Source organism: Pseudopipra pipra, chromosome 15 (genome assembly GCF_036250125.1).
Source record: "Pseudopipra pipra isolate bDixPip1 chromosome 15, bDixPip1.hap1, whole genome shotgun sequence".
In the NCBI taxonomy this organism is placed as follows: domain Eukaryota; kingdom Metazoa; phylum Chordata; class Aves; order Passeriformes; family Pipridae; genus Pseudopipra; species Pseudopipra pipra.
Window position 1 is genome coordinate 12,953,002 of NC_087563.1, and position 20,155 is coordinate 12,973,156.

General features: G+C 53.7%; 1 protein-coding gene across 1 annotated transcript; it reads left to right on the forward strand.

Moving 5' to 3' along the window:
• The first annotated feature begins 1,821 nt into the window (after positions 1-1,821).
• Positions 1,822-16,730, forward strand: LOC135422635 (LON peptidase N-terminal domain and RING finger protein 1-like). The gene is made up of 12 exons (XM_064671992.1): positions 1,822-2,394; positions 5,966-6,084; positions 6,513-6,635; positions 6,863-6,994; positions 7,688-7,808; positions 8,592-8,685; positions 10,265-10,379; positions 11,089-11,210; positions 11,596-11,754; positions 12,907-13,069; positions 13,155-13,301; positions 14,391-16,730. Exons 1-12 carry the CDS (start codon positions 2,040-2,042, stop codon positions 14,586-14,588), a joined length of 1,848 nt encoding a protein of 615 aa, XP_064528062.1. The 5' UTR covers positions 1,822-2,039; the 3' UTR covers positions 14,589-16,730.
• The last annotated feature ends 3,425 nt before the right edge of the window (positions 16,731-20,155 follow it).

The window sequence follows — 20,155 nt, forward strand, 5'->3', positions numbered from 1 at the left end:
CCACACACGTGAGAATGGTTGTGGAGTGAATCAGGAGGTGAGGAAAAGAATGAGGCAGGTCCCAGGCGAACAGCCCGGTGTCTCCCAGAGGAACTGGCTGGGGTTATGAAAGATGCTATGCTCCTCACCTGATCCAGCTGCCCCTGGCAAAGGGCTGCTGCACCCAGGCTGAGCCACACAAACAGGTTATGGGAGCACTCTTCAAGCACATCACTGCAATGTTGGTCACCGTAGCTAAAGTCACCCTCGTTTCATGGCTCAGGAGCCACGAACGTGCCCTTCTTGAGGTGTAACCTGGAGGTAAGAATGATGAGGATTCCCTGGTGGCAATCTTCTGTTTCATTCAATAGCCAAGGTTTGGTGGAAAAACAAGCCATGGAGAAAGCTAAACCATGAGAGGAGAGTATCTGGTATAAATGAGCCTTGCCTACCTGAGAAATGCCCATGGTAGAACTGCTGGGGGAAGTGAAGGGGAAGGTCCGTATCGGAGGGGAACCAAAGACTGATTCCGTGGATGGGGAATATGGAAAATGTCCCCCCCCAGGGCAGAGTCCCACACAAACCCCCAATGGTCCTAGTGTGATCACTGTCCCTAATGCCATACTCAGGTTTTTGGGGTTGTGCTGCCAAACATCATCTGAGATTTCTCCAGTGTGGAGGGATCACTTGAAAAGATAACGGAGAAAGCAGCGAAGCCTTCCGAGCGCACATAAAATGCTTAGTTGTTGAGTTTTTAAAGCCACTCATGAGCTGTTTAATGCAATTGCAGTAGATTTTGAAACAAAACCTGCTCCACAGCCCAAACCTCCGCCAGCCACTCCCTCAGTGGGGCATGGGTTTCACTAGTACTCATGTCCTGCTGGTGATCCCCCTCCCTGAGCATCCCTTCCAGTGCATGCATGGGTTTGGCTTGTTTGTGGGGACACACAAATGAGCCCTTGGGGAATTTGCATCATCCTTATATAAAGTCTGATCTACTAAGCTCCACAGTTGCCAGATTTCAGCTGTTTTTCTCAGCACCTGCTATGCAAAAGCTGCTGACCTTTTTGTTGTATGGCTGTGTGGTGGGATACATCTCCCTTGGAACACTGAGCTCATCCTGGGGGTCCGTGAGTGGGACTGGGATTGTCCCCATACAGGGTCTGAATTCATTCAATTCTGGATAAGTAGAACAGCTGAGGGAGACACCTCAGATGTTGGAGGGACATCTTTCTCTCCCCAAGCATCCTGAGATGATGGGTTTCCATGGAGGGGTCTGCAAAGAGACACCTGATGCACTGCAGCCTCACCAGCTCCCCCCTTCTCTGGAGCACCACAAGAACCAGCACCCTAATCCCACTCTGGAGAGCCTCAGCCAGCTGAGGGACCCTAGGTACCCTGTGCCCAGCTGCTCTGGAGCATCCCACCTTCCTGTCCCCATCACAGAGCACCCTGTATCCCCCAGGACTCGTGCCCCAGCCTTGCTCCACAGCACCCCATTTACCCAGGCAGTCCGCACCATGGGTGGCTCCAAAGTGCCCTGGCCACACTCTAGGACACCCAAAACACCTCGCAGCACTCTGCACCTTGCTCCTGCTCCAGATTGCCCCAGACCCCCCGGGACCCCGTGCCCAGCTGGTGCAGAGCTCTCCACCACCCCCCACAAGGCTTCATTCAGCTCCAGCTCCCGGCTTGTACCCCGCACCGCGGCTGCTCCGGAGCCCCCCAACGCCGCCGTAACCCGGCCCGGGGGGTGGGCACGGGCACACGAGCACACGGCCCCGCCCGGGGCCGCCCCTCGCCCCCGGTACCGCGGGCTCCGTTACGAAACGCGGCCGGGGCGGGGCGGCGGCGGCCAATGGCGCCCGGGCAGCTCCCCCGCCGGGCCGCCCGGGGGTCCCTCCGGCCGCACGGTCCGCTCCGGGAGCCCCGCGGAGGATGGGCTGAGCTGGGCGGGGCGGGGCGGAGCGGGGCAATGCGCGGGGCCCCGGCGGCGGCCGGAGCGTGCGGGCACCGTCGGCCCTAAGGGCAGCTCGCCCTGCTCGGCTGCGGCCGCTGCCATGAGCGGCCCCCCCAGCCCGCAGCCCCTCGGCGCCGGGGGCGCGGGGCTGGACCTGCTGCGCTGCCCCTCCTGCCTCCTGCTCCTCTGGGAGCCGGTGACCGTGTCCTGCGGTCACTCCTTCTGCAAGCCGTGCCTCGGCGGGGCCGGGCTGTCCCACTGCCCGCTCTGCCAGGAGCGGCTGGAGCTGCGGGGCGTCGGGGCGGCGAGGAGCAGCGTGGTGCTGTGCGGGCTCCTGGAGCGGTGCGTGGAGCGGGAGCGGCTCCTGGCCGGGCTGGCGGAGCGCGCCCGGGACCGCCTGGCCCGCGGGGACGCGCGGGAGGCGCTGAGGATGGCGCAGAGAGGGGTCGAGCTGGGTAAGGACCATCCGGGCTCAGGGGCTGGGAGTGCGGATGGTGGGGTGCGGGTGCGGGGTGCGAGGGGCCAACCCAGCAGCAGAGACGGGGATGCACGGGCTGGGCTGTTCGAGCAGGTGGATACCAATGTAGGACACTGTGTCCCAGCACCTCATGGCACTCCGAGCCTGCACAGTCCAGAGCTGGAAGACCTGGGAAGGTGGAAGTGTTGTAAGGCAGGGCTGGGGGGGATGGGGATGGGAGTGCAGCTGCTGGGCATTTCTTCCTTTTCCGTGCATGTCCCGAGGTGATGGGAGCGGTGGGCTGCCAGGTAAGCCCCGCTGCTCATCCCGCTGCCAGGGCTGTGGTCGGAGCTCACTGCCTGTGTCCCATCGACCACGTGCTTCTGGAGGGGAAAGAGCAGCAGATACTCACATCTTGCCTCCTGGCAGTATTTCAGGGTCAGAGGAAGAGCTCTGCCTGGGAGTGGAGGGCATTATGTAAAGTGGTTGGGACTTTTCCAGTCCGAGATGGACACGTCCTTGCCCCAGAGCTGGCGAGGACACAGCCTTGGCCGAGCTCCTGTGCCAGCCCCATGGTGCAGGTCAGCCCCCCATCCTGGCCCCCTTTGGCAACCGGCTCTGGCGAGACATTTGCCTGCAGGGCCAGGATCGGGCCCAGGGTGAGGGGGGGGGGGTGATCTGTGGCTGTAAGTGGATTTCTTGGAAAGTAATACTTAAATAAAAGGGGTTATACAATGCTTCTGGAGCAGGGGGTTGGAGCAACGGAGGCAGAACTTCCTTTCTCCGCGGCGTTTCTATGACAGCAGTCAGCTCTCCTCCGGCAGCTCAGGCTCTTATTCATCGCCTGCTGCGAGACAAGTGCCAGAGGTTCAGGGTTGGAGACGAAGGGCTGAGCCGACCGGTCGATCCTGGTGTTGGCAGCAGAAAGCAGGTCCTTTTATGCAACCTCCAGAGGCATTCATCTCTCCCTGCACACCCGTCCTTCAGCGCAAAGGCACGTGCACAGCTCTCTGGTACTGCTTGCCTTATTGCCAGGCTTTTGCCTGGCCGCGGTGTACCAATCTCTTTTTAAAAAGCCTTTGTGGGTATAAAGAGGAAATATTGCAACCTCTGTCCTGGCTTTCCCCCGCACGTTCTGTTCCCCGAAGGACAGGAAAGTCTGGCTTAGGGCAATAAGGAAATTGCAGTCACAGCCTCAGCTCCAGTGAACCTGTGCTTGCTGGTGCTGCCAGGCTCAGCCACGTGGGTGGTGCTTTCGGGATGTGTTTTCCAGCTCCTGCAGACAGCGTTCAGCTGCACAACTTCTTATGGGCTCCCTTTCCCTTTCAAACAGAACCCCTGATAAATGTTTGACCCACGGGAATGGTTTTTTTGTGGTTCAGTGTTGCATGATGGGCCAGTTTGCAGTGCCCCGCTCAGCCCAGCCTGCAGACCAGCTCTCTTTGCTTGGGTGAAAATAAGCTGTCAACTTTTAATCTTCATTCTTTCTAAGTGAACAACAGAAAAATGCACTGTAACACGTAACACAGGAGGCCCTCTGACATGCCTGGAGCATGGAGGCTGGTGAGTCTGTCCAGCTGCCAGCTGGCTTATGGCCCTGGTGTCTAATGATATCATGGATCAAAAATAGCTGCAGCAGAAGAGAAATGCAGAATTTCTTGCCCCGTTTTACACATCTGGGGATTTTTTTCCAAATCAGTTACTTTGTTGCTGTGCAAGTGTTTGACTGGGTTTGCCCACATGGAAAATAAGCCTCTAGACTTTGTACCCATTTCTTCATCCCTGTCTGTTGTTAGTGGCTGGGATATTTCGTCTCTGGATGTGTGCTTGTGGGACGGGGTACTGAGCAGAAAGTTCCCACTGACTTGAGCCCTAAGGTCTCAGCTAATATCTTAAATGAAAACAAGCTCTGAGGGATCAGGTTTTGTTCTGCTTCACAGCTCAGTGTGGCCAGGGCAGCCTTGGTGCAGGAGTGACTGTGCCTGGGCTCTCTGCTGCTTTCTGGGTTAGGGTGGAACCAGGAGCAAAGTCTGGCTGTGCTCCATGCTGGGCACGGGGGACAAGGAGGAAATAGCCATGGCAGAGCTTCCTCTGCTCTGTGATAAGTGGTGGGTGCCTGGGCAGGTCGGTGGGTGCCTGGGCACAGAGCAGCAGAGGTGAGCAGGGAAGTGGGCAGATATTTCCTGTGCCTGGCTGTCACAGAGCTGCTAGTCCTGACCTGCAGTTTGCTGGCAGAGCTGTGTCAGCACTGTGTTTGAACCAGGCCAGGAGGAAATGCTGCCAGGTTTGGAAGCACAGGAGGCGGCATCATCAGCGGTGTCTCCTGATGATCCCTGATCGGCTGCCAGCCAGGCCCATGTACCCAGCTTGAACCTGAGAGATGCAAGGCAGAGTTGCCCACACCACTTTGCCACAGTAAATGCAGCAGCAGTGCCTGCAAATGGTGCCTAATTTGTGATACAAGGTTGTCTTCAGTGCCAGCATCCTGCAGGGCCACCACAAATGCTACCCGTACTGGACCTACCATCATCTCACGGGGAACTGGGAGCCAATGAGGGGACCTGCATGACACTGGTGACCTCCCCAGAAGGGCTGCTCCCAGCAGGTCCCCAGCCCCAACCCTCAGCAGCTGCAGCCTGATGCTCAGAGCTGGGGGAATGCAGGGCTGGATGCACAGACCCATTCCCTGAGCTGGAAAGCCAGCAGAGCAGTGGATGTAGGTCACCTCCATGAGCTAGGATATAATGGGGTGGGTCTGGAAATCTCTGCAGTTTAAACCCACAAACATTACCACACCTGGTTACTCCATACTCCATGACTGTGGGCTTTTGGGGTGCTGCTTGCTCATTCTCCCTGACATCCACCAACCCATTTCTCCTGCTGGCACTGCTGATAGGAAGGAAGGTCTTTATGGGGTTTTCCAAGGCAGGAAAGAAGAGGATTTCACTGTCAGTTACTTAGGAGCAGGCTGGAGCATGTGGGGCACCCAGCACTGTGATACTTGGAAACCCCAGGTCATGTAGTGGAGGCAGATTCTTGCACCCCCCCAGCTTCTCCTCTGCCCTGGGAGAGCAGTGGCAGCCAGGTAGGCCCAGGAGGCTCCCTGGTGGTTTGGGAATTCAGGTATCCATAGCTGCAGTCTTGTTTGGTAACATGTTATTGTGGCTCTGCTGGGTGAATCACATTGCAGAGCCTCCCATGGCTGCAGCCCCATAGGGAAGACATGTATGGTAGAACCTTTCTGCTGCATCCCAAAAAGATGGATAAAAGCCCAAATCCCAGCATGGTGGGGATGGGGCTTCTTCACTGAGGCTGTTTGGGGAAGATGGGGGGAAAAAACAAAGGGAAGAGCCTCAAACAGTTTAAAATTAGATATTTAGGGGAAATAACTTCCTTGCAGAGACGTATGAGGCCAGTGACTCCTGATGAAGAGCATTGCAGGACCTGGCTGTGTTCAGCGTGAGGCAGCGGTGCAGGGACTGTCCCACTTTGGGGGTGTCTCCCCAGCCTTATCCATCCCTACTGCCTCACCATGGACTCATCACAAGTGACAACATTTATCTTTCCAGCCCCAGACTCCAGCTCCCTGCGGCTGTGCCGGGCAGAGGCATGTGTGGCACTGGGGCAATATCCACAGGCACTGGAGGACCTGGACACTGTGTGCAGGGCAGAGCCTGGAGAGCATGAGGTGAGTGGAGGAGAGACCCATCAGCTGACTAAACTTGGAGCCAAATCTTACTGTATGGGACCAATTTCCGTCCTTCCTGAGTTCTCCTAGCCACTGGATTCATTCTGCTCAGAAATATACTTGACAGACCCATTAGGTTGCCAATCCAGGCAGCAAGTGCTGAGTTGCTCTCATGGGAGAGGTCTGTCACCATGTCTGTCCTTGATTCCAGCTCTCTGTCAGCCTGGCTTTTGCAACTGCTGCATTTTGGAGAGTCTTGCGTTTTTTTAGGCAAGTCTGAGCATGGGAGCAGGGACATGTCCAGATGCTTTGGCTTGGGATGGGAGGAGGCTGGAGGGAGATTCCCTTGGGCCTCACATGGGAACTGAAAGGGCGCATACTCAGCTGGTCACTGTCTCATAGTCACTGCAGGTTTTTCTGCTCTGCAGGCCTTCTTCAGGAAGGGGAAGGTGCTTCTGGAGATGGGACAGAGAGCTGAAGCCCTGCTGGTGTGGGAACATTGCCTGACACTCAGTCCCCATTTCCACTCTGCTCGGAGAGAGATGGAGAAGGTATGTGGGATGTACCATGGTGGGTTCCAGTGCCCTCACATCACACAGGGAGATGTCCTTGTGCTCTGAAGGGCTCAGCTGAGTGCCTGGCCAGCAGTGAAACAATTAACCCAAACATACCCTCTGGCAAGCAGGAAGCTGCTTTGGGGAAAGAGGGAGCCTGGCAGTCCTCCTACCTCCCTGCCTCCTTCTCCTAGCATCCCCTGACCCCTGCTTTCTTCTTGCAGATCCTCATGCAAGACAATGCTCCTCAGCCTCTCACAGCTGCTGCACACCAGGGTGATGCTCTCCTGAGCTCAGCTGGTTCCCAGGTCAATGGAGGGAACCCTGGGCTCCCATCATCTTTCACACAAGCTCAGGTAAGAGTCTGCAGTGATCTGAGTCTGTGGTGAAAATAATGTCCTTCTGAGACATCTGAATTTTGGGTTTTCCAGTGATGGGAAAGGGAAGGCTGTGCATATGGTTGTGCACTGGGGAGAGAATCTGCAGGTAGTGGAGGGTGGGAGAGCAGATACCATCAGAGCTGATGCTGTGGGGACTGAGGAAACAGAGCAAGCTCTCTCTCAATTCCTCTCCCAGTTTTGTTCTACAAATATTTTAGACTCTCGTTGTATTTAAAACACCCAAGTCACACTACATTGAGAAAAAAAATAAAAAGAAAAAAAGTGAGTTTTAATTTTTTTTCATCTAAAGACTGCATCTGAGAATAGTTCAGGTTATTAGCAGCTGTTAAGGAAATCTCATATTTTACTCTTTGCCTTTTATAGACAAATTTAGCAGGTTTGGAGAGAGGAGGAAAATCAAAGAAACTGGGCTCAGACACACCAAATAGCAGGTAGTAGGTCTGGACATAGTGAACCCAGGTTTTAACCATGTGATGAGCAGGAATGTGTGAAGGCCACACTCTCCTGCTGTTCTACAGATGCAAGATATTAATGTACAGCAACACACTGAAAAGCCTCCCAGTGCCATTGGGCTTGGTGGGACAGATGGGGCTGTGCATTCAAAGGTACAAGAGGGTTTGGGCTGCATTTCATCTTTGCTGTGCCTAGGATCAGGAAGGAGAGCTGGCAGATGGCAGAGAGGATGCTGTGTCTGAGCACAGCCTTTCCCAGCTGGGACAACGGCAAGAACTGGAGATTTCAGCAGAGAGTCAGAGCCAGGAGTTGGTAGGTGAGTGTTATCAAAGGTACCAGAATGTTGTCACATGCAAAATGCTTGTTTAAAATCCATTTTGGCACCGAAAACTTGGTGTTTTCACTGTGCTCCAGCTCAGTGAGCAGACGTCCCATGGGGCAGCTCTGGCCAGCACTTTCACTGCTTCTCATGCCTGTAAGGAGGATCCATCCAATCTTCTTGTGTTGAACTGGTGAACTTATACCAAACTTTTGGCTCAAGCTTGGCTCTAGATGGTGGCTAAAGCGAGACATCCCTTGTTCCATATCAGGGAGAGGCTTTCTTTGGTTCCCATGGGTTTAGGTGGGTTTTGGTGGAAATTTAGATAAAATTCCATGTGAGGGACATGGCATGTCATGGGTTGGGGAAACAGCACCTCTATTGGCATTAACTTGCCATCAGCACCCAGCCAGGTGGCTGCCACGTACCTGGGTTCACATAAAGCAGTGATGGTGACTCGTGGCAGGTCTCCAGAGGCTTCCATCCTGGAGCTTCTTAGGCCACTTCCCCTCCCAGTGCCTCAGTTTCCCTGCCTGCAAAAGGAGGAGATACCACCTTCCTCTAACAAGTACCATGAGACCCACTGATGTACCAGCTATGGGTGAACATGGGTAGGTTAATAGAGGGGTTTATATTCCATTTCCTAATGGTTTTGTTTTCTCTGACACTTTCAGAGCACTCTGTGTGGCAGTTATGCCTCAGAACAAGGTTAGAAAACAAAGATTGATTTTCTGTATTGAAATGGGGGTTGTCTTCTCTTTCCTTCTCTTTTGCCACTAGATAATGGAGAGGAAACAGCAGTAGCAAAGTGTCCCCAGCTGTGCCTTGGGGAGCTGCTGAGCATATCTGACTTGGAGTGCTCCCTCTGCATACGGTGAGTTCTCTGTCAGGAGAGCTTTTAGGATGAAGAATTAGCAACTGCTGGGTTTTCTATGCTGATGTGCATCTTTCTTCACATCTTAATAGGAAACTCAGTCCCAAGTACTGCTGAGACATAGGTTTCAGTGGAGATAAAAGATAAGAGGGGAAGGCAGGGCATGCCATGCTCTGCCAGGCTGGAGGAGCTCAGATTACCCTGTCTCAGGGTGCAGCATCATTAGGTCTGTATCCCTTGGGAGGCAGGTGTGGAGGTGGGAATGTTCAGCAGGGTCAAAGACCAAAAGCAGTGGTGGCCCTTTGTACCTGCAGGCTGGGACAGGAAGGTATTTTCCCAGGGAAATATCCATGATGGGGATATTGCAAACCCAGAGGGGAAGCATGTCCAAGCTCTGTGCCTGCTGGAGGTGGAAAAGGGGACAGGGTAGAGCCTGTGTCTGTGTGCTGGCTAGGGCTGGGAAAGGGCTGGGTGTTGCACTGCCACAGGGCATGCTGAAACCAGGCTGTTATTCCTGGTGTGTCCCAGCAGCAGTTGTGCAAGTGGCTACTGGCAGAGGGCTTGGTGTTCCACTGCCAGACATGCAAGTAGGTCAAGGTCTTCTGCATGACAGCTTTTTCCAGGTCTGGACATGGCATGAGGGAATGACATGGGAGGGGTGTGAGAGATCTGATCTGAATTAGGTGAATTTAGGTCTCTTCTGAGAGCAGGAACAGTGTTGAGGAGGAGTCAGGGCTCTGTGCTGAACAGAGCTTTCGTGACACCATTTTATTTCTGATTGTGCAGCTGCCTGTGCTACCCAAGTGCTTGTTGCTGGCTCTGCTCCTGGAGCAGAGGAGAAGGAGGCACTTTCCTGTTGCTGTTGTTTGGATTACAGACCACTGTGGGTGTCTGGGGAACCATAGCCCTACCAGAACCAAGGGGTGCCATGTGTGTAATGATGGGGTCTGCTGGGACTCCATGGAGAGATGAGGAACAGTACTTAGGCCTGAGCAAGTCCAACAGTCTGAGCCCAGACTTCTAATTAAAGGACTAAGCCAATAAGAAACCTTTACATTTAATTAAGAGAAGTTATGAGCAAAGCTCAGCCAGTGCAGCTTTACTGAAAGTGAATTGCAGAGCCATGGGCTGCCAGGAGTTGGAAGGCACAGTGTGAGATCACTTTCCATGGTGTTGCATCCCCACAGCATCACTGTCTTCAGTGCAAAAGTCTGGTGCAGGGAGCAGATCTACCTTGAAATGGTAGGAGGAGACATGGGCAATGTGTTATTCCTACTGGAAGCAAAATCTCTTGCTCACAGTAAGATGATTCAAGGAAGAAGCAGATACAAGGCTGGGGATAGCCAAAAGCTGTGCCCACGGGTCTGCCCACCCTGATCTGCTCTACCTGAGCCTCTGCAATCGCTGAGTGCTTTGTGGGACCCCTTCACCATGGAGCTGAGCTGGGCCAGTGTGTCCAAAGCAGGGTGCTGAGCCAGGCCTGGGGAACGACAGCTTTGAGTGCACCCAGCTGGATTTACCTGTACTCCTTTCCCTTTGTTGCTCTCTGCAATCCTTTGACTTTGATCATCCTTTGCAGGATGTTCTTTGAGCCAGTGACAACACCATGTGGTCACACCTTCTGCAAGGAGTGCCTCGAACGCTGCCTGGACCACCGGCCCAGCTGCCCCCTCTGCAAACAGAGCCTGAGAGAGGTGAGGGAATGTGTCCCATGGGATGGAGCCCACAGGAGAGCAGGGAACCAGCTCTGGCTGCTGGTAGCACGCCCAGGACTGGGGTGGGAAGGTGCAATGCTCCTACTTTAGCAGCTCCCTGGCACAGCAGTGTCAGTTCCACTCACAGGGGAATGACCAGACAGCTGATAATTAAGACCAAGAGATTCATTTCCACAAGATGCCACAGTGATTTAGTGAGATTGTAAACAGGGCTGAGGGAGAGAAAGGGGGAGAGAGAGAGGGGGGGGGGGGAGAGAGAGGGGGAGAGGGGGGGGGGGGGGGGGGGGAGAGAGAGAGAGAGAGAGAGGCAAATGCTAATTACTTTTAAAAAATGGAAATGGATGGAAAACCTTCTAGCCTGGAGATTTGATTTAATCTTTAATGAAAAGGGATTCGGATGAGACCATCAGGGAAATTAGGTTGTCATACAAGGACTGCATCACTGTCAGAGACAGGACGCTGTGTGGGACGGGCCCTGGCTCTGTGCTGTGTCCAGAGGTCTCGGTGGAGCTGACATCCCATCCTGTTAGATGGCTCAACATCCCCTGATAGGTTTTTATCCCTGAGTTTCTCCGATCTAAAATTATGCTCAGCTACAATAAAAGTGAGTGTGTTTCAGAGCCCAGCAGGGCCTCAGGGCTTCCTCCCTGCTATTCTCCAACTTATTTCTGGATCTAATTTCTTTTAGTACCTGAAGGTTGGAAGGTATAGCCCCACTGTGCTGCTGCAGGACATCATGCTGGCCACCTTCCCTGCACAGCTGGCCGAGCGCCAGGAGCTGCACCGGGCTGAGATGGCAGAGCTCTCCAAGTAAGCAGGGACCTGCTCCAATGTGTGTGTATGTGGAGGCTGGGAGGGGCTCTGAAGGGGCTGTCCACACCCCATACCATTGCTCTGGCTTGGTTCTGCTCAGGCAATGTCTGTCTCGCATCCAGGACCACATCACAGCAGTGCTGCTTGAGTGGACGTGCCCCGTGGGGCACCTGGGGGTGAGGACCATCTTTGCAAAGAGCTGTTTTGTGGCCAGAATCTGTCTTTGGGCTCTTGGGGAACCAAGTGGAAGCTTTAGTGTTGCTCTGTGCCAGACCATCACTTCTTGGGGTAAAGGACACATCTAGTTTGGGAAAGCAGCTGATGCATTGGAATGGGAATTGCTTGGGAAGGTGTCACAGTGGTTTCTCCTCCTGTCCCTCAGCCTGACCAAGAACATCCCCATCTTCGTATGCACCATGTCCTTCCCAGGCATCGCCTGCCCTCTGCACGTCTTCGAGCCTCGCTACCGCCTCATGATCCGGCGGTGCCAGGAGACCGGCACGAGGAGGTTTGGCATGTGCATATATGAGAATGGGAAAAGGTGAGCTCCCGGGCAAGGCAGCTTCCCTCTGCCCCAGCTGACTTGCCCCTCTCTGCCCCAGCCCCAAATATCTAAAATTCCAAGTAGTTTGATGATATTTCCTATCCTGTGGCACTTCATGGATAAAAGCAGCAGGAAGGTGCTGTGTTCCCCACACAGCAGAGTGAAATGAGATCTCGCTGCCTCCCAGCATCACCACCAGCCAGGCAAGGAATGAGGCCAGCACTGGAGCTGTGCAGAGCCAGTGATGGCCGTTAAATACAACGTTCTTGGAACAGCTTCTGGCTCAGGACATCTCTGAGCTGTTTGCTGGCTGTGACCTCCAGATCCTCTTAGTGAGCACTTGAAAATTGCCATATTTCTCATACTTTGCTCTTAACAAGCCTCTGAGAGGGCACTGGGTTAAATGGGCCTTTGTTTGGTGCAGGCTGACCATCCCTATATTCCTGGTGGCATCTCCAGAGCTCAGATGGGCTCGGTCTCCAGGCGTCTAACCCAAGTATTCTGTAAAATACCTGTATTTACACAACACATCCTCTCCGTGCTCCACTCCTGTTCAAGTGAAATGAGATAGATAACATTTTATGGGCTTTGGGAAGATGTCACTGAAAAGGGGTGGTGTCATAAGAACCACTGGACATCAGGGCAATGTGAGGAGCTGAGTAATTTTGGTATATGGCAAATCCAAGGGAGTACAGGCAGTGTGCTCACTGTTCCCTGCCAGTGGTAACTCAACAGTTCAGTAGTGCCAAGCAATAGGACAGGAGGCAACAGGCAGAAACTGATGCAGAGGAAGTTCCGCCTGAACATGAGGAAGAATTTCAGTGCTGTACAGGTGACCGTGCACTGGCACAGAGTGCTCAGAGAGGGTGTGGAGTCTCCCTCCCTGGGGATATTTCAGAACTGTCTGGATGCAATTCTGTGCCATGTGCTCTGGGATGACCCTGTTTGAGCAGGGAGATTGGACCAGATGACCCACTGTGGTCCTTTTCAACCTTACCCATTCTGTGAACAGATTTGAGTGAATCTCTGAATTTGCCCCCTCCAAGACTTGGGCCTTTTCCTCCTTTGGAGGTGGTACCTTCAGGACAAGCAGGTCTTGTCACTGGTGTCCCAGCTCAGGCCCTTTTTTCTCTCCTTGTCTCCCCCCAGTTTTGCTGACTATGGCTGCATGCTGGAGATCCGGCAGATCGAGCTGCTGGCGGACGGGAGGTCCCTGGTGGACACCATCGGCCGGCGGCGGTTCCGGGTGCTGAGCCGCGGGCACAGGGACGGCTACCACACCGCCGACATCGAGTACCTGGAGGACAGGAAGGTGAGGGCAGGGCCGAGCAAAATCCCGGGCTGCAGTGGGACAGAACCTCCCTGTGGACTCCTGTGTCCCTTGTCCCTCCATGCAGGTGGCCGGGGAGGAGCTGCAGGAGTTGCAGTGCCTGCACGAGAGCACCTACCGCCTGGCTCAGCGGTTCTGTGAGCACGGAGACCTTACCTCCAGGCACATTTTCATGCAGCATGGGCCACTGCCAGAGAAGGAAGAGGACATCCAGGTAATGCCCAGAGGGAGGGGATTCTCTAAACAGAGAGGGTACCAAGAGAGCCTCTGAAGCAGTGCTGCTGCTAACTAACCACCCTGCTTCCTTACTCGGCTTCCCCCCAAGATGGACAAAAGAAATCCAGTTTTTCTGCCCTGTTACCTGTTACAGCATCTCTCATTCAGAGGGGTGGCAGGGCTTGTCTCATAAAACTGTTCAATGCTACTTTATGGAAACTGAGCACCGAGTTTTAAAATCTTTCCCAGAGTCTTTTGCTAAATGAGAACTAAGAAACTGAACTTTCTGGCTGTGAAAACACTTTGGAAAAAATAGAAATGGGCAAAGAAGTGAACCCCTCAGCTCAGCGAGTCTGCAGTCTCCTTTCTCATTGTGATCCTTTAAGACAGCTGTAGCTGGCCAGAGGCGAGGAGCTGAGAGGACAGGATCCTGTTTGCTTATTACATTACTGTGACAAATTCAGGTTCTGCAGGAAAAAAAAATCCCAAAACTTAATTTTCAGTCCTTCAAGAAAGTGTTTCCTTGTAGATTGTTACAAATACGCTCTTGCTGGCTTGTCCCAGGCTAGGGCTGTCCTGGCCACCAGTCACGTTAATGATGAGCTCAGGAATTACAAAAGACTCACCCCCCCCCTTCAGCTGAATTGAGCTTTTCCCTCTTACTTTAACTTGGATTTTAAAAGAGCCGGTTTACAAAAGCAGTGCCCAGTGACTGCACTTGCCTGGCCTGCACCTCACCTCTGGGAGGCCAATGCCCTATAAACATTGGTTATGCAGGATCTGGCCCATGTTAACAAAAAGCATTGCCCTAAACAAGGAAATGCACAAGATATTTCATTGTCTCTATAATATAGACTTTTTACCGGTTACATCTGTGTCTGGAGACTCCCTGGGGAATGCTTGTCTGGAAATTAAATTAGTTTGTCCAGCAGTCTTGAGCTTGGACAGACAAAAGGACCGTTCAGAGGAGTACCTTAGCCAAAGCTAAGGTACAAGAGCAACCATTTCCCATCAGCGATGGGATCCCATCCATGCCTTTACCTTGCAGCTCCTGACGTGGAGGTCTCTCCCTCTCTCTCCCCACCAGGCTTCGGCGGATGGCCCGACGTGGTGCTGGTGGCTCATCTCCATCCTGCCCCTCGACCCATCCTACCAGCTGAACCTCTTCTCCTGCACGTCCCTGCGCACCCGCCTCACGCAGCTGCAGCGCATCCTGGCCGCCCTCCTGCAGCAGCCGCCCGCCCGGCCCCTGCTGCCCGAGCGCGGCCCCCGCGGCCGTGTCTGACCCTGACCCCTGCCCCGGGGGGTTCTCTGTGTCACTTCATGGGTTTGTGTGTGGTTTGACAGCCCCCCCCTCCTCCTGAAGTGGCCTCAGCTTGGCAGGGCTGGGGCTGCGCCGGCAGCGACACTACGCCGTCCATGCCACCTCTCTGAGGTGCTTGGTGCCACTGCCAGTGGGGATACCGGGATGGAGAGCTGGGTTGTGACTCCAGAGCCAAAATCACTTGCTGAGCAGCTTCTTCACTAAGGAGGATTCTCCTTAGGGCAGAGGACTGAGTGCCAGGATGGCTTCAGTTTTTGGCTCTTTCACTTCGAAGGACAACATAAGGGTTTTGGTAGATGGTCCTGCTTCGTGCAGCAGGTTTAGATGCTTGGAAGAGGTGGCACTAGGGAGGCAGGGAAGTACCAACAGCTTCCCGCAGCCTTGGGAGCTGACGGATCTGCCTCTGCTTCCAACTTTGGCCTGATTTCTATTTGAAAAGAAGAAAGGTTAAATTAAAGAATCTGAAACTCATGGTCCTGCTCCTAACCACCTCCATGGCCACATGATGAGTTGATGCCTCTCTTTGAATGTGCCCAGGTCCAGGCATCCCCTTCCCACCACTCTTCCTGGTGCTGTGCTCTGTTTGCTGTGCTGAGCTCCCCAACCCCTTTCCCTGGGAGACTGCCAGCCATTTCCCTGACTGCTGGCTCCAGTGTTGTGAAGTGCCATGGGAGGGGGGAATAGGACAGCATTGGTGCTTTTCCTCTATCTAAAGGCTACTGTTCCAAGCCTGGCTGGGTTCAGGCTACAGGGTTGGACCTGGGGGCTGGAAGGAGCTGAGGGAGTTTGAGAGTGTCTTTTTGAGACTTTCTGCTCCTTGACTAGTGCAATTTTCCCCTATTCAATGTTTCTTGTGAACTTTCTGCCCCCTCAGGAGAGAATCGGGATCTAAGCTGAGGCTAGACCCTTGCACTTGGGACCCGGAATAGTTTGGGATCCCCCAAAAAGCACAGAGTGAAGTCAAAGGGAGCCAAATCTCTGGAGGGGCAGGGAGAGTTGGTGATTGAGGCTATGAGCCCCTTGTCAAGGGATCAAGTGCTTGGCTGCTGCTTGTCTCTAAACACAGGGAAAAGACTATCCATCTGGATAGACCCGACTTTCGTCCATGGATATTCTGGAGGTTTGGGATTTTTGTCTACCATCCATAATTTTCAGTGGCTTTGGGTTTGATTTAGGAGTAACATCTACTTAGTCATTGGATTATCATTGCTTCTAGAATTTTATCCCTGCTTTTCTCAAAGGCTCCACAATCCCCTCAGAGGAGTGTCGGACGTGTGTATGGTAAAGAAAATCAGACTGGGGCTGCTGTGATTCTTACTGTGTGTGTTGCTGTGCTGAGCCTGGGATGGGAGACTTTGGGCATAACTGGGCCCAGCTATGGACATAGCCTCGGAGAAGTCCCTGCCCAGGGCCACCTCCTTTCCCTCTCCTGCTCTCTCCAGGAGTGAGAAGTCTCTGTCCCTCCTCTCCATCAAAGTGCCTCCCTGGAGCAACAGTCAGGGGGAGCTGAGGGCTTGCTCCCCATGAACCATAGTGAGCACAGGACAGCTGGGGACAACTCAGAGCTGCATTTGTTCCTCTGCCTTTGAGATGTATTCTGCCCCTCTTTGCTGCTGTGTGTGGAGCACCATGACTACCCCAAAGAGCCATATCCCTGGGATGTCAGATTAGGATGGGCAGGGGTAAGTGATGAAGGGATTCCTCACAGTCCCAGGGCAGATGTGTGCAGGTAGCAGGATGACACTGAAGTTTGAGAAGTGCCTTTCTTTTCTGCAGGGTCAATGGGAACTCACCCAGTGACACCCCCACTCTGAGCCCCTCACCTACGCCTTGAGTTGCCTGTTCCCCAGGTGTGAGTGCTCCCTGAGGGTCCCTCCAGCAAGGGGGTGGCATGGGGGGATGCAGGGAGAAGTGTGGCTCTGCACCATGTCCACACTGGGGAAGAGCCAGGGACCAGAGACACGTCCGCCTGGCTGCTCTGGGAAGGGATTCCTGCAAATTGCTCCAGTTTGCTTGGAGTGCTTTGTGGTTTGTATTAGTATCTTTGCTCTTGGGATTAAATTTTCTTTCTGGTCATTGAAATAAAGACCTTTTTTTGTCGTTGTTGTTTTGTTGCTGGTGTTTAACATTTAGCTGCTCGTTGATAAAGATACTTGGGCATTACCAGGAGATTTGGGGACACGTGGAAAGGTGATCTCCTGGCGTGCAGACAACAAGGTGGACTGAACAAGGTGAAGCAAGGGTAGGTGGCAACAAGGGGAAAAAATAATGTGGTTTTATGCACAGAAAATATGTGAAACAAGACAGGATGGACAAACTCCTGCCTGTCTGTGCAGCTGAAGGCTTTGGGGAAGGATGGGAACTGGGAGAGCAGTCTGGTAGAGATGCTGACCAATGTGGGATGACTCTGGAGGCTGGCCCCCAAATGCTATGGAGAGCATCTGCCCCTGTCCTGCCTCTACAACTGTGGGCAGAGGGCTTGGAGCTGGGAGCAGGCTTGCTTTTGGCAGCTGGCATTAGGGATGAGAGACGATCCAGGGAGATATGCACAGGCTCTAAAATGAGAGGGTGGTCCTGGATGGAGAGGGAATGTTCTGCTGGGACAGCTCTCATCTGTCTCTTGCTCCCCACTTGCCTCTTCCCTCTGCTTCCCAAAGGTGCCATCGAAAACCAAGGGTAAGAAGGGAACTCCCTCTGCCCAGCTCAGCTGTGCACCCTGGGGACCTGGAACAGCAGCAGCAGAGAGGGAGAGGGCTCAAGTGGTCTGAGATGGCAGATAACCCTAAAAAGCTCCCATTCCTCAGAGTAGGGTCCCTGGCAGCCCATTAATAACTGCCTCCATGAGGAATTTTGCCTTGAATTCCTCCCCAGCAATGCTCTACAGAAGCAGCTGTGCCCTGGTGAAGCCCAGCTGTGATCTGTGGTGGCTCTGGCAGCCATCGGCTGGTGTGTGCCTGTGTGTCCGGGAGCCTGGAGCTGGCTCCGGGTCCCTTTGCCGTGTTGCCCTGCTCCCACTAGATGTCAGGAGGAGGCTGAGTGCAGGCGAGGAGGAAGGCACAGTGGAGGGGCTGTGCAGCATCAGCTACTGCCAGAGCCTTGGCTATGCTTCTCTCACGTCAGCCTCAAAATCAGCCCTGCTCTCAACCCTGACCTCGGCTGGGCTACCCTAACTCTCCATCAGCACAGAAGTGAAGCTGGGCACCGGTGCAGGATGTCACTGTGACTCTACACTCAGTTCTCCAGGCATGCAAGGTCTGTGCTGGTGGATCCTCCCCCCACTCCAGCCAGTCTGCCATCCTGGGACTGGGGCAGGGGACTGGAGCAGTTGTGGGGTGTCCTGCTCCCCATCCTCTTCCAGCCATCCTGCTGGGCATGGCCTCAGCTCAGAGGTGGGAGGTGAAGCAACCCCTTGTCCCAGCACACAGTTGGGACAGAACTGTCCCACAGTGCCTTTTGAAGTCAGACAGGCATCTCTCAGCCCTGCTGGGATAACCAGTTGTTTCACTCAGTAGCTGGGATCTAGTTGGGACTAGTTGGGAAAGACCTGACAACTTCCATGCTGCCACCCTTCCAACCCTGCCACAAATGTCTACTGGAGTGAGGGAACCCCAATGTCCTCACCATCAGGTGGGACTGCGAGGTGGGTGTTGGGATCATCACTAGCTCCCACCAAACCACCTCACTCTCCCCACTCTCCTCCTTGAGAAGCTCTAGTCTTCAAGATCCATTTTGGACAGCTTTAGGTCCCAGGCTGCTACAGTTTCACTCTGTCTGTGAGGACACAGAGGACAAGGGCTCCTGCTTCAACTCATCCTCTGCCACGAGCCTGCAGAGAGGCTGGATCTGGTCCTGCATGGCTTGGGCTGGCAGTGACAGCCACCTCCAGCCTCTCTGCCCCAGGCTTGGTGGCAGTGCAGGTGACAGCTTCTGCCCCAAATCAGCAGCCAGAGCCATGAGGAGATGGATCTGTCTCTCTGTAGGCTCCTCAGTGGCACTGCCCAAGGGGGGATGAGCCACCCAGACCTGCAGCACAGGAGGTGCCTCCATGCTTTGCATTCCTCCCCTGTGCATCCCCACAACAACTAGCAATGATTTCTGGCTTTATGTAATAATCCTCTCTGGATTTTACAGGCAGGGACTGGGGTGGGAAGAGGCAATGTGCTGCCCAGGGTCACCCAACAAGGTCCATGGTAGTCAGGAGTCCACTCTCCAAATGAATTCTCTTCCCATCCCATCCAGCCTCCACTCTGTGGATGCCAGGATGTCTCCTGCACCTGTTTTTTACATCCCTGGGGAGGTGTAAATCAGAAATCAGCACTAGCACTGGCCCCAATTCCACCATCCCCAAACCTGACCTCTTCCCCAACAGCACCATTTCCTCCCTTCCTATTTGGCACCTTCCAAAGGAGACATGGGTGACAACTTCCCTCACCTAATAGTGTGGGCAAACAATTAGCTAAAGAGGCAAGTAATTATTACAGCAGGTGTCAGGCTGTGTCTCATCTTTCTTTAACAAATGGTGCATTTCCAAACTAATTAGACCAGCCGGTACTTGAGAGAGCGGAAAATCAACACTGGATTGTTTGAGCTAAGATCTGCTTCTCTAGCAAGGTACGCTTGTGCTGGAAGAGAAGCACAGTACATGTTAAAGCTAATAAAGGTGGGAAGAAAAAGCAGAAAACTAGTACCTAATTTTTTCCACCCTCTAGCAATACCAGTTGGTGCAACGAAGGAGGGGTTGTATTGTTCCTGCTTTTTCAAAAAAAAAAAAAGGAAAGAAAAGGAAAGCAATGAAGACAGATGTGCCGTCTCTTTCAAGAAACTAGCCCACGGGATGTATTCAAAGCTGGAAAAATGACAAGTGATGAAAACAGTGACTCAAAGTCACTGGTGTAGCAGTTGGATTGGGACCTGCCTATTCACCTGGGTAAACCACAGAATTGTTGATGTGTAGAATATCCTGAGCTGGAAGGGACCCACAAGGTACATCGAGTCCAGCTCCTGCCCCTGCACAGGACAACCCCAAGAATCACACCATGGTAATGTTTGGGATCACATGATGGTGCTGCCACTTCCTCTGGCCAGGCTGCCTGTGCCCTGTCCTGCACGAAGCAGAGTGGGGTGATCACGGGCATGTGCTGAAGGTGACCCAGAGCAGAGAGCAAATGGCAGCTGGACAAGTGCCTGGGCCTCCTGAGCAGTGGCATTTTGGAGCTGCTGCACTGACGTGTCACTGGCTGCGCTGCACATGGGAACTGTGCAAAGCCAAGCCCAGATCCAAGCAGAATATCTGGGATGATGCATCAGGTGGAGCTGCCTTAGCGTGACCGTGGGTAATTCACACCATTAGCAAACAGATGTACATTGACAGGCTTATTCCAAAAGCTTTTCCAAACCCATTTAGCCACATCACACCAGCAGTGTGACACCTGCAACTAGGGAGCCCTGGATTTGGGGCAGCAGCAAAGGGCTGCTCTCCAGCCCTCCCATACCACCTGATTCAGGGCCACCTTTCTGCTCCCCAGGGG

Coding starts and splice junctions, on each gene's coding strand:
- LOC135422635 (XM_064671992.1), top strand. CDS start 2,040: ATGAGCGGCCCCCCCAGCCCGCAGCCCCTCGGCGCCGGGGGCGCGGGG. Junction 6,085..6,512: donor CAGAGCCTGGAGAGCATGAG/GTGAGTGGAGGA, acceptor TCTGCTCTGCAG/GCCTTCTTCAGGAAGGGGAA. Junction 8,686..10,264: donor GAGTGCTCCCTCTGCATACG/GTGAGTTCTCTG, acceptor CATCCTTTGCAG/GATGTTCTTTGAGCCAGTGA.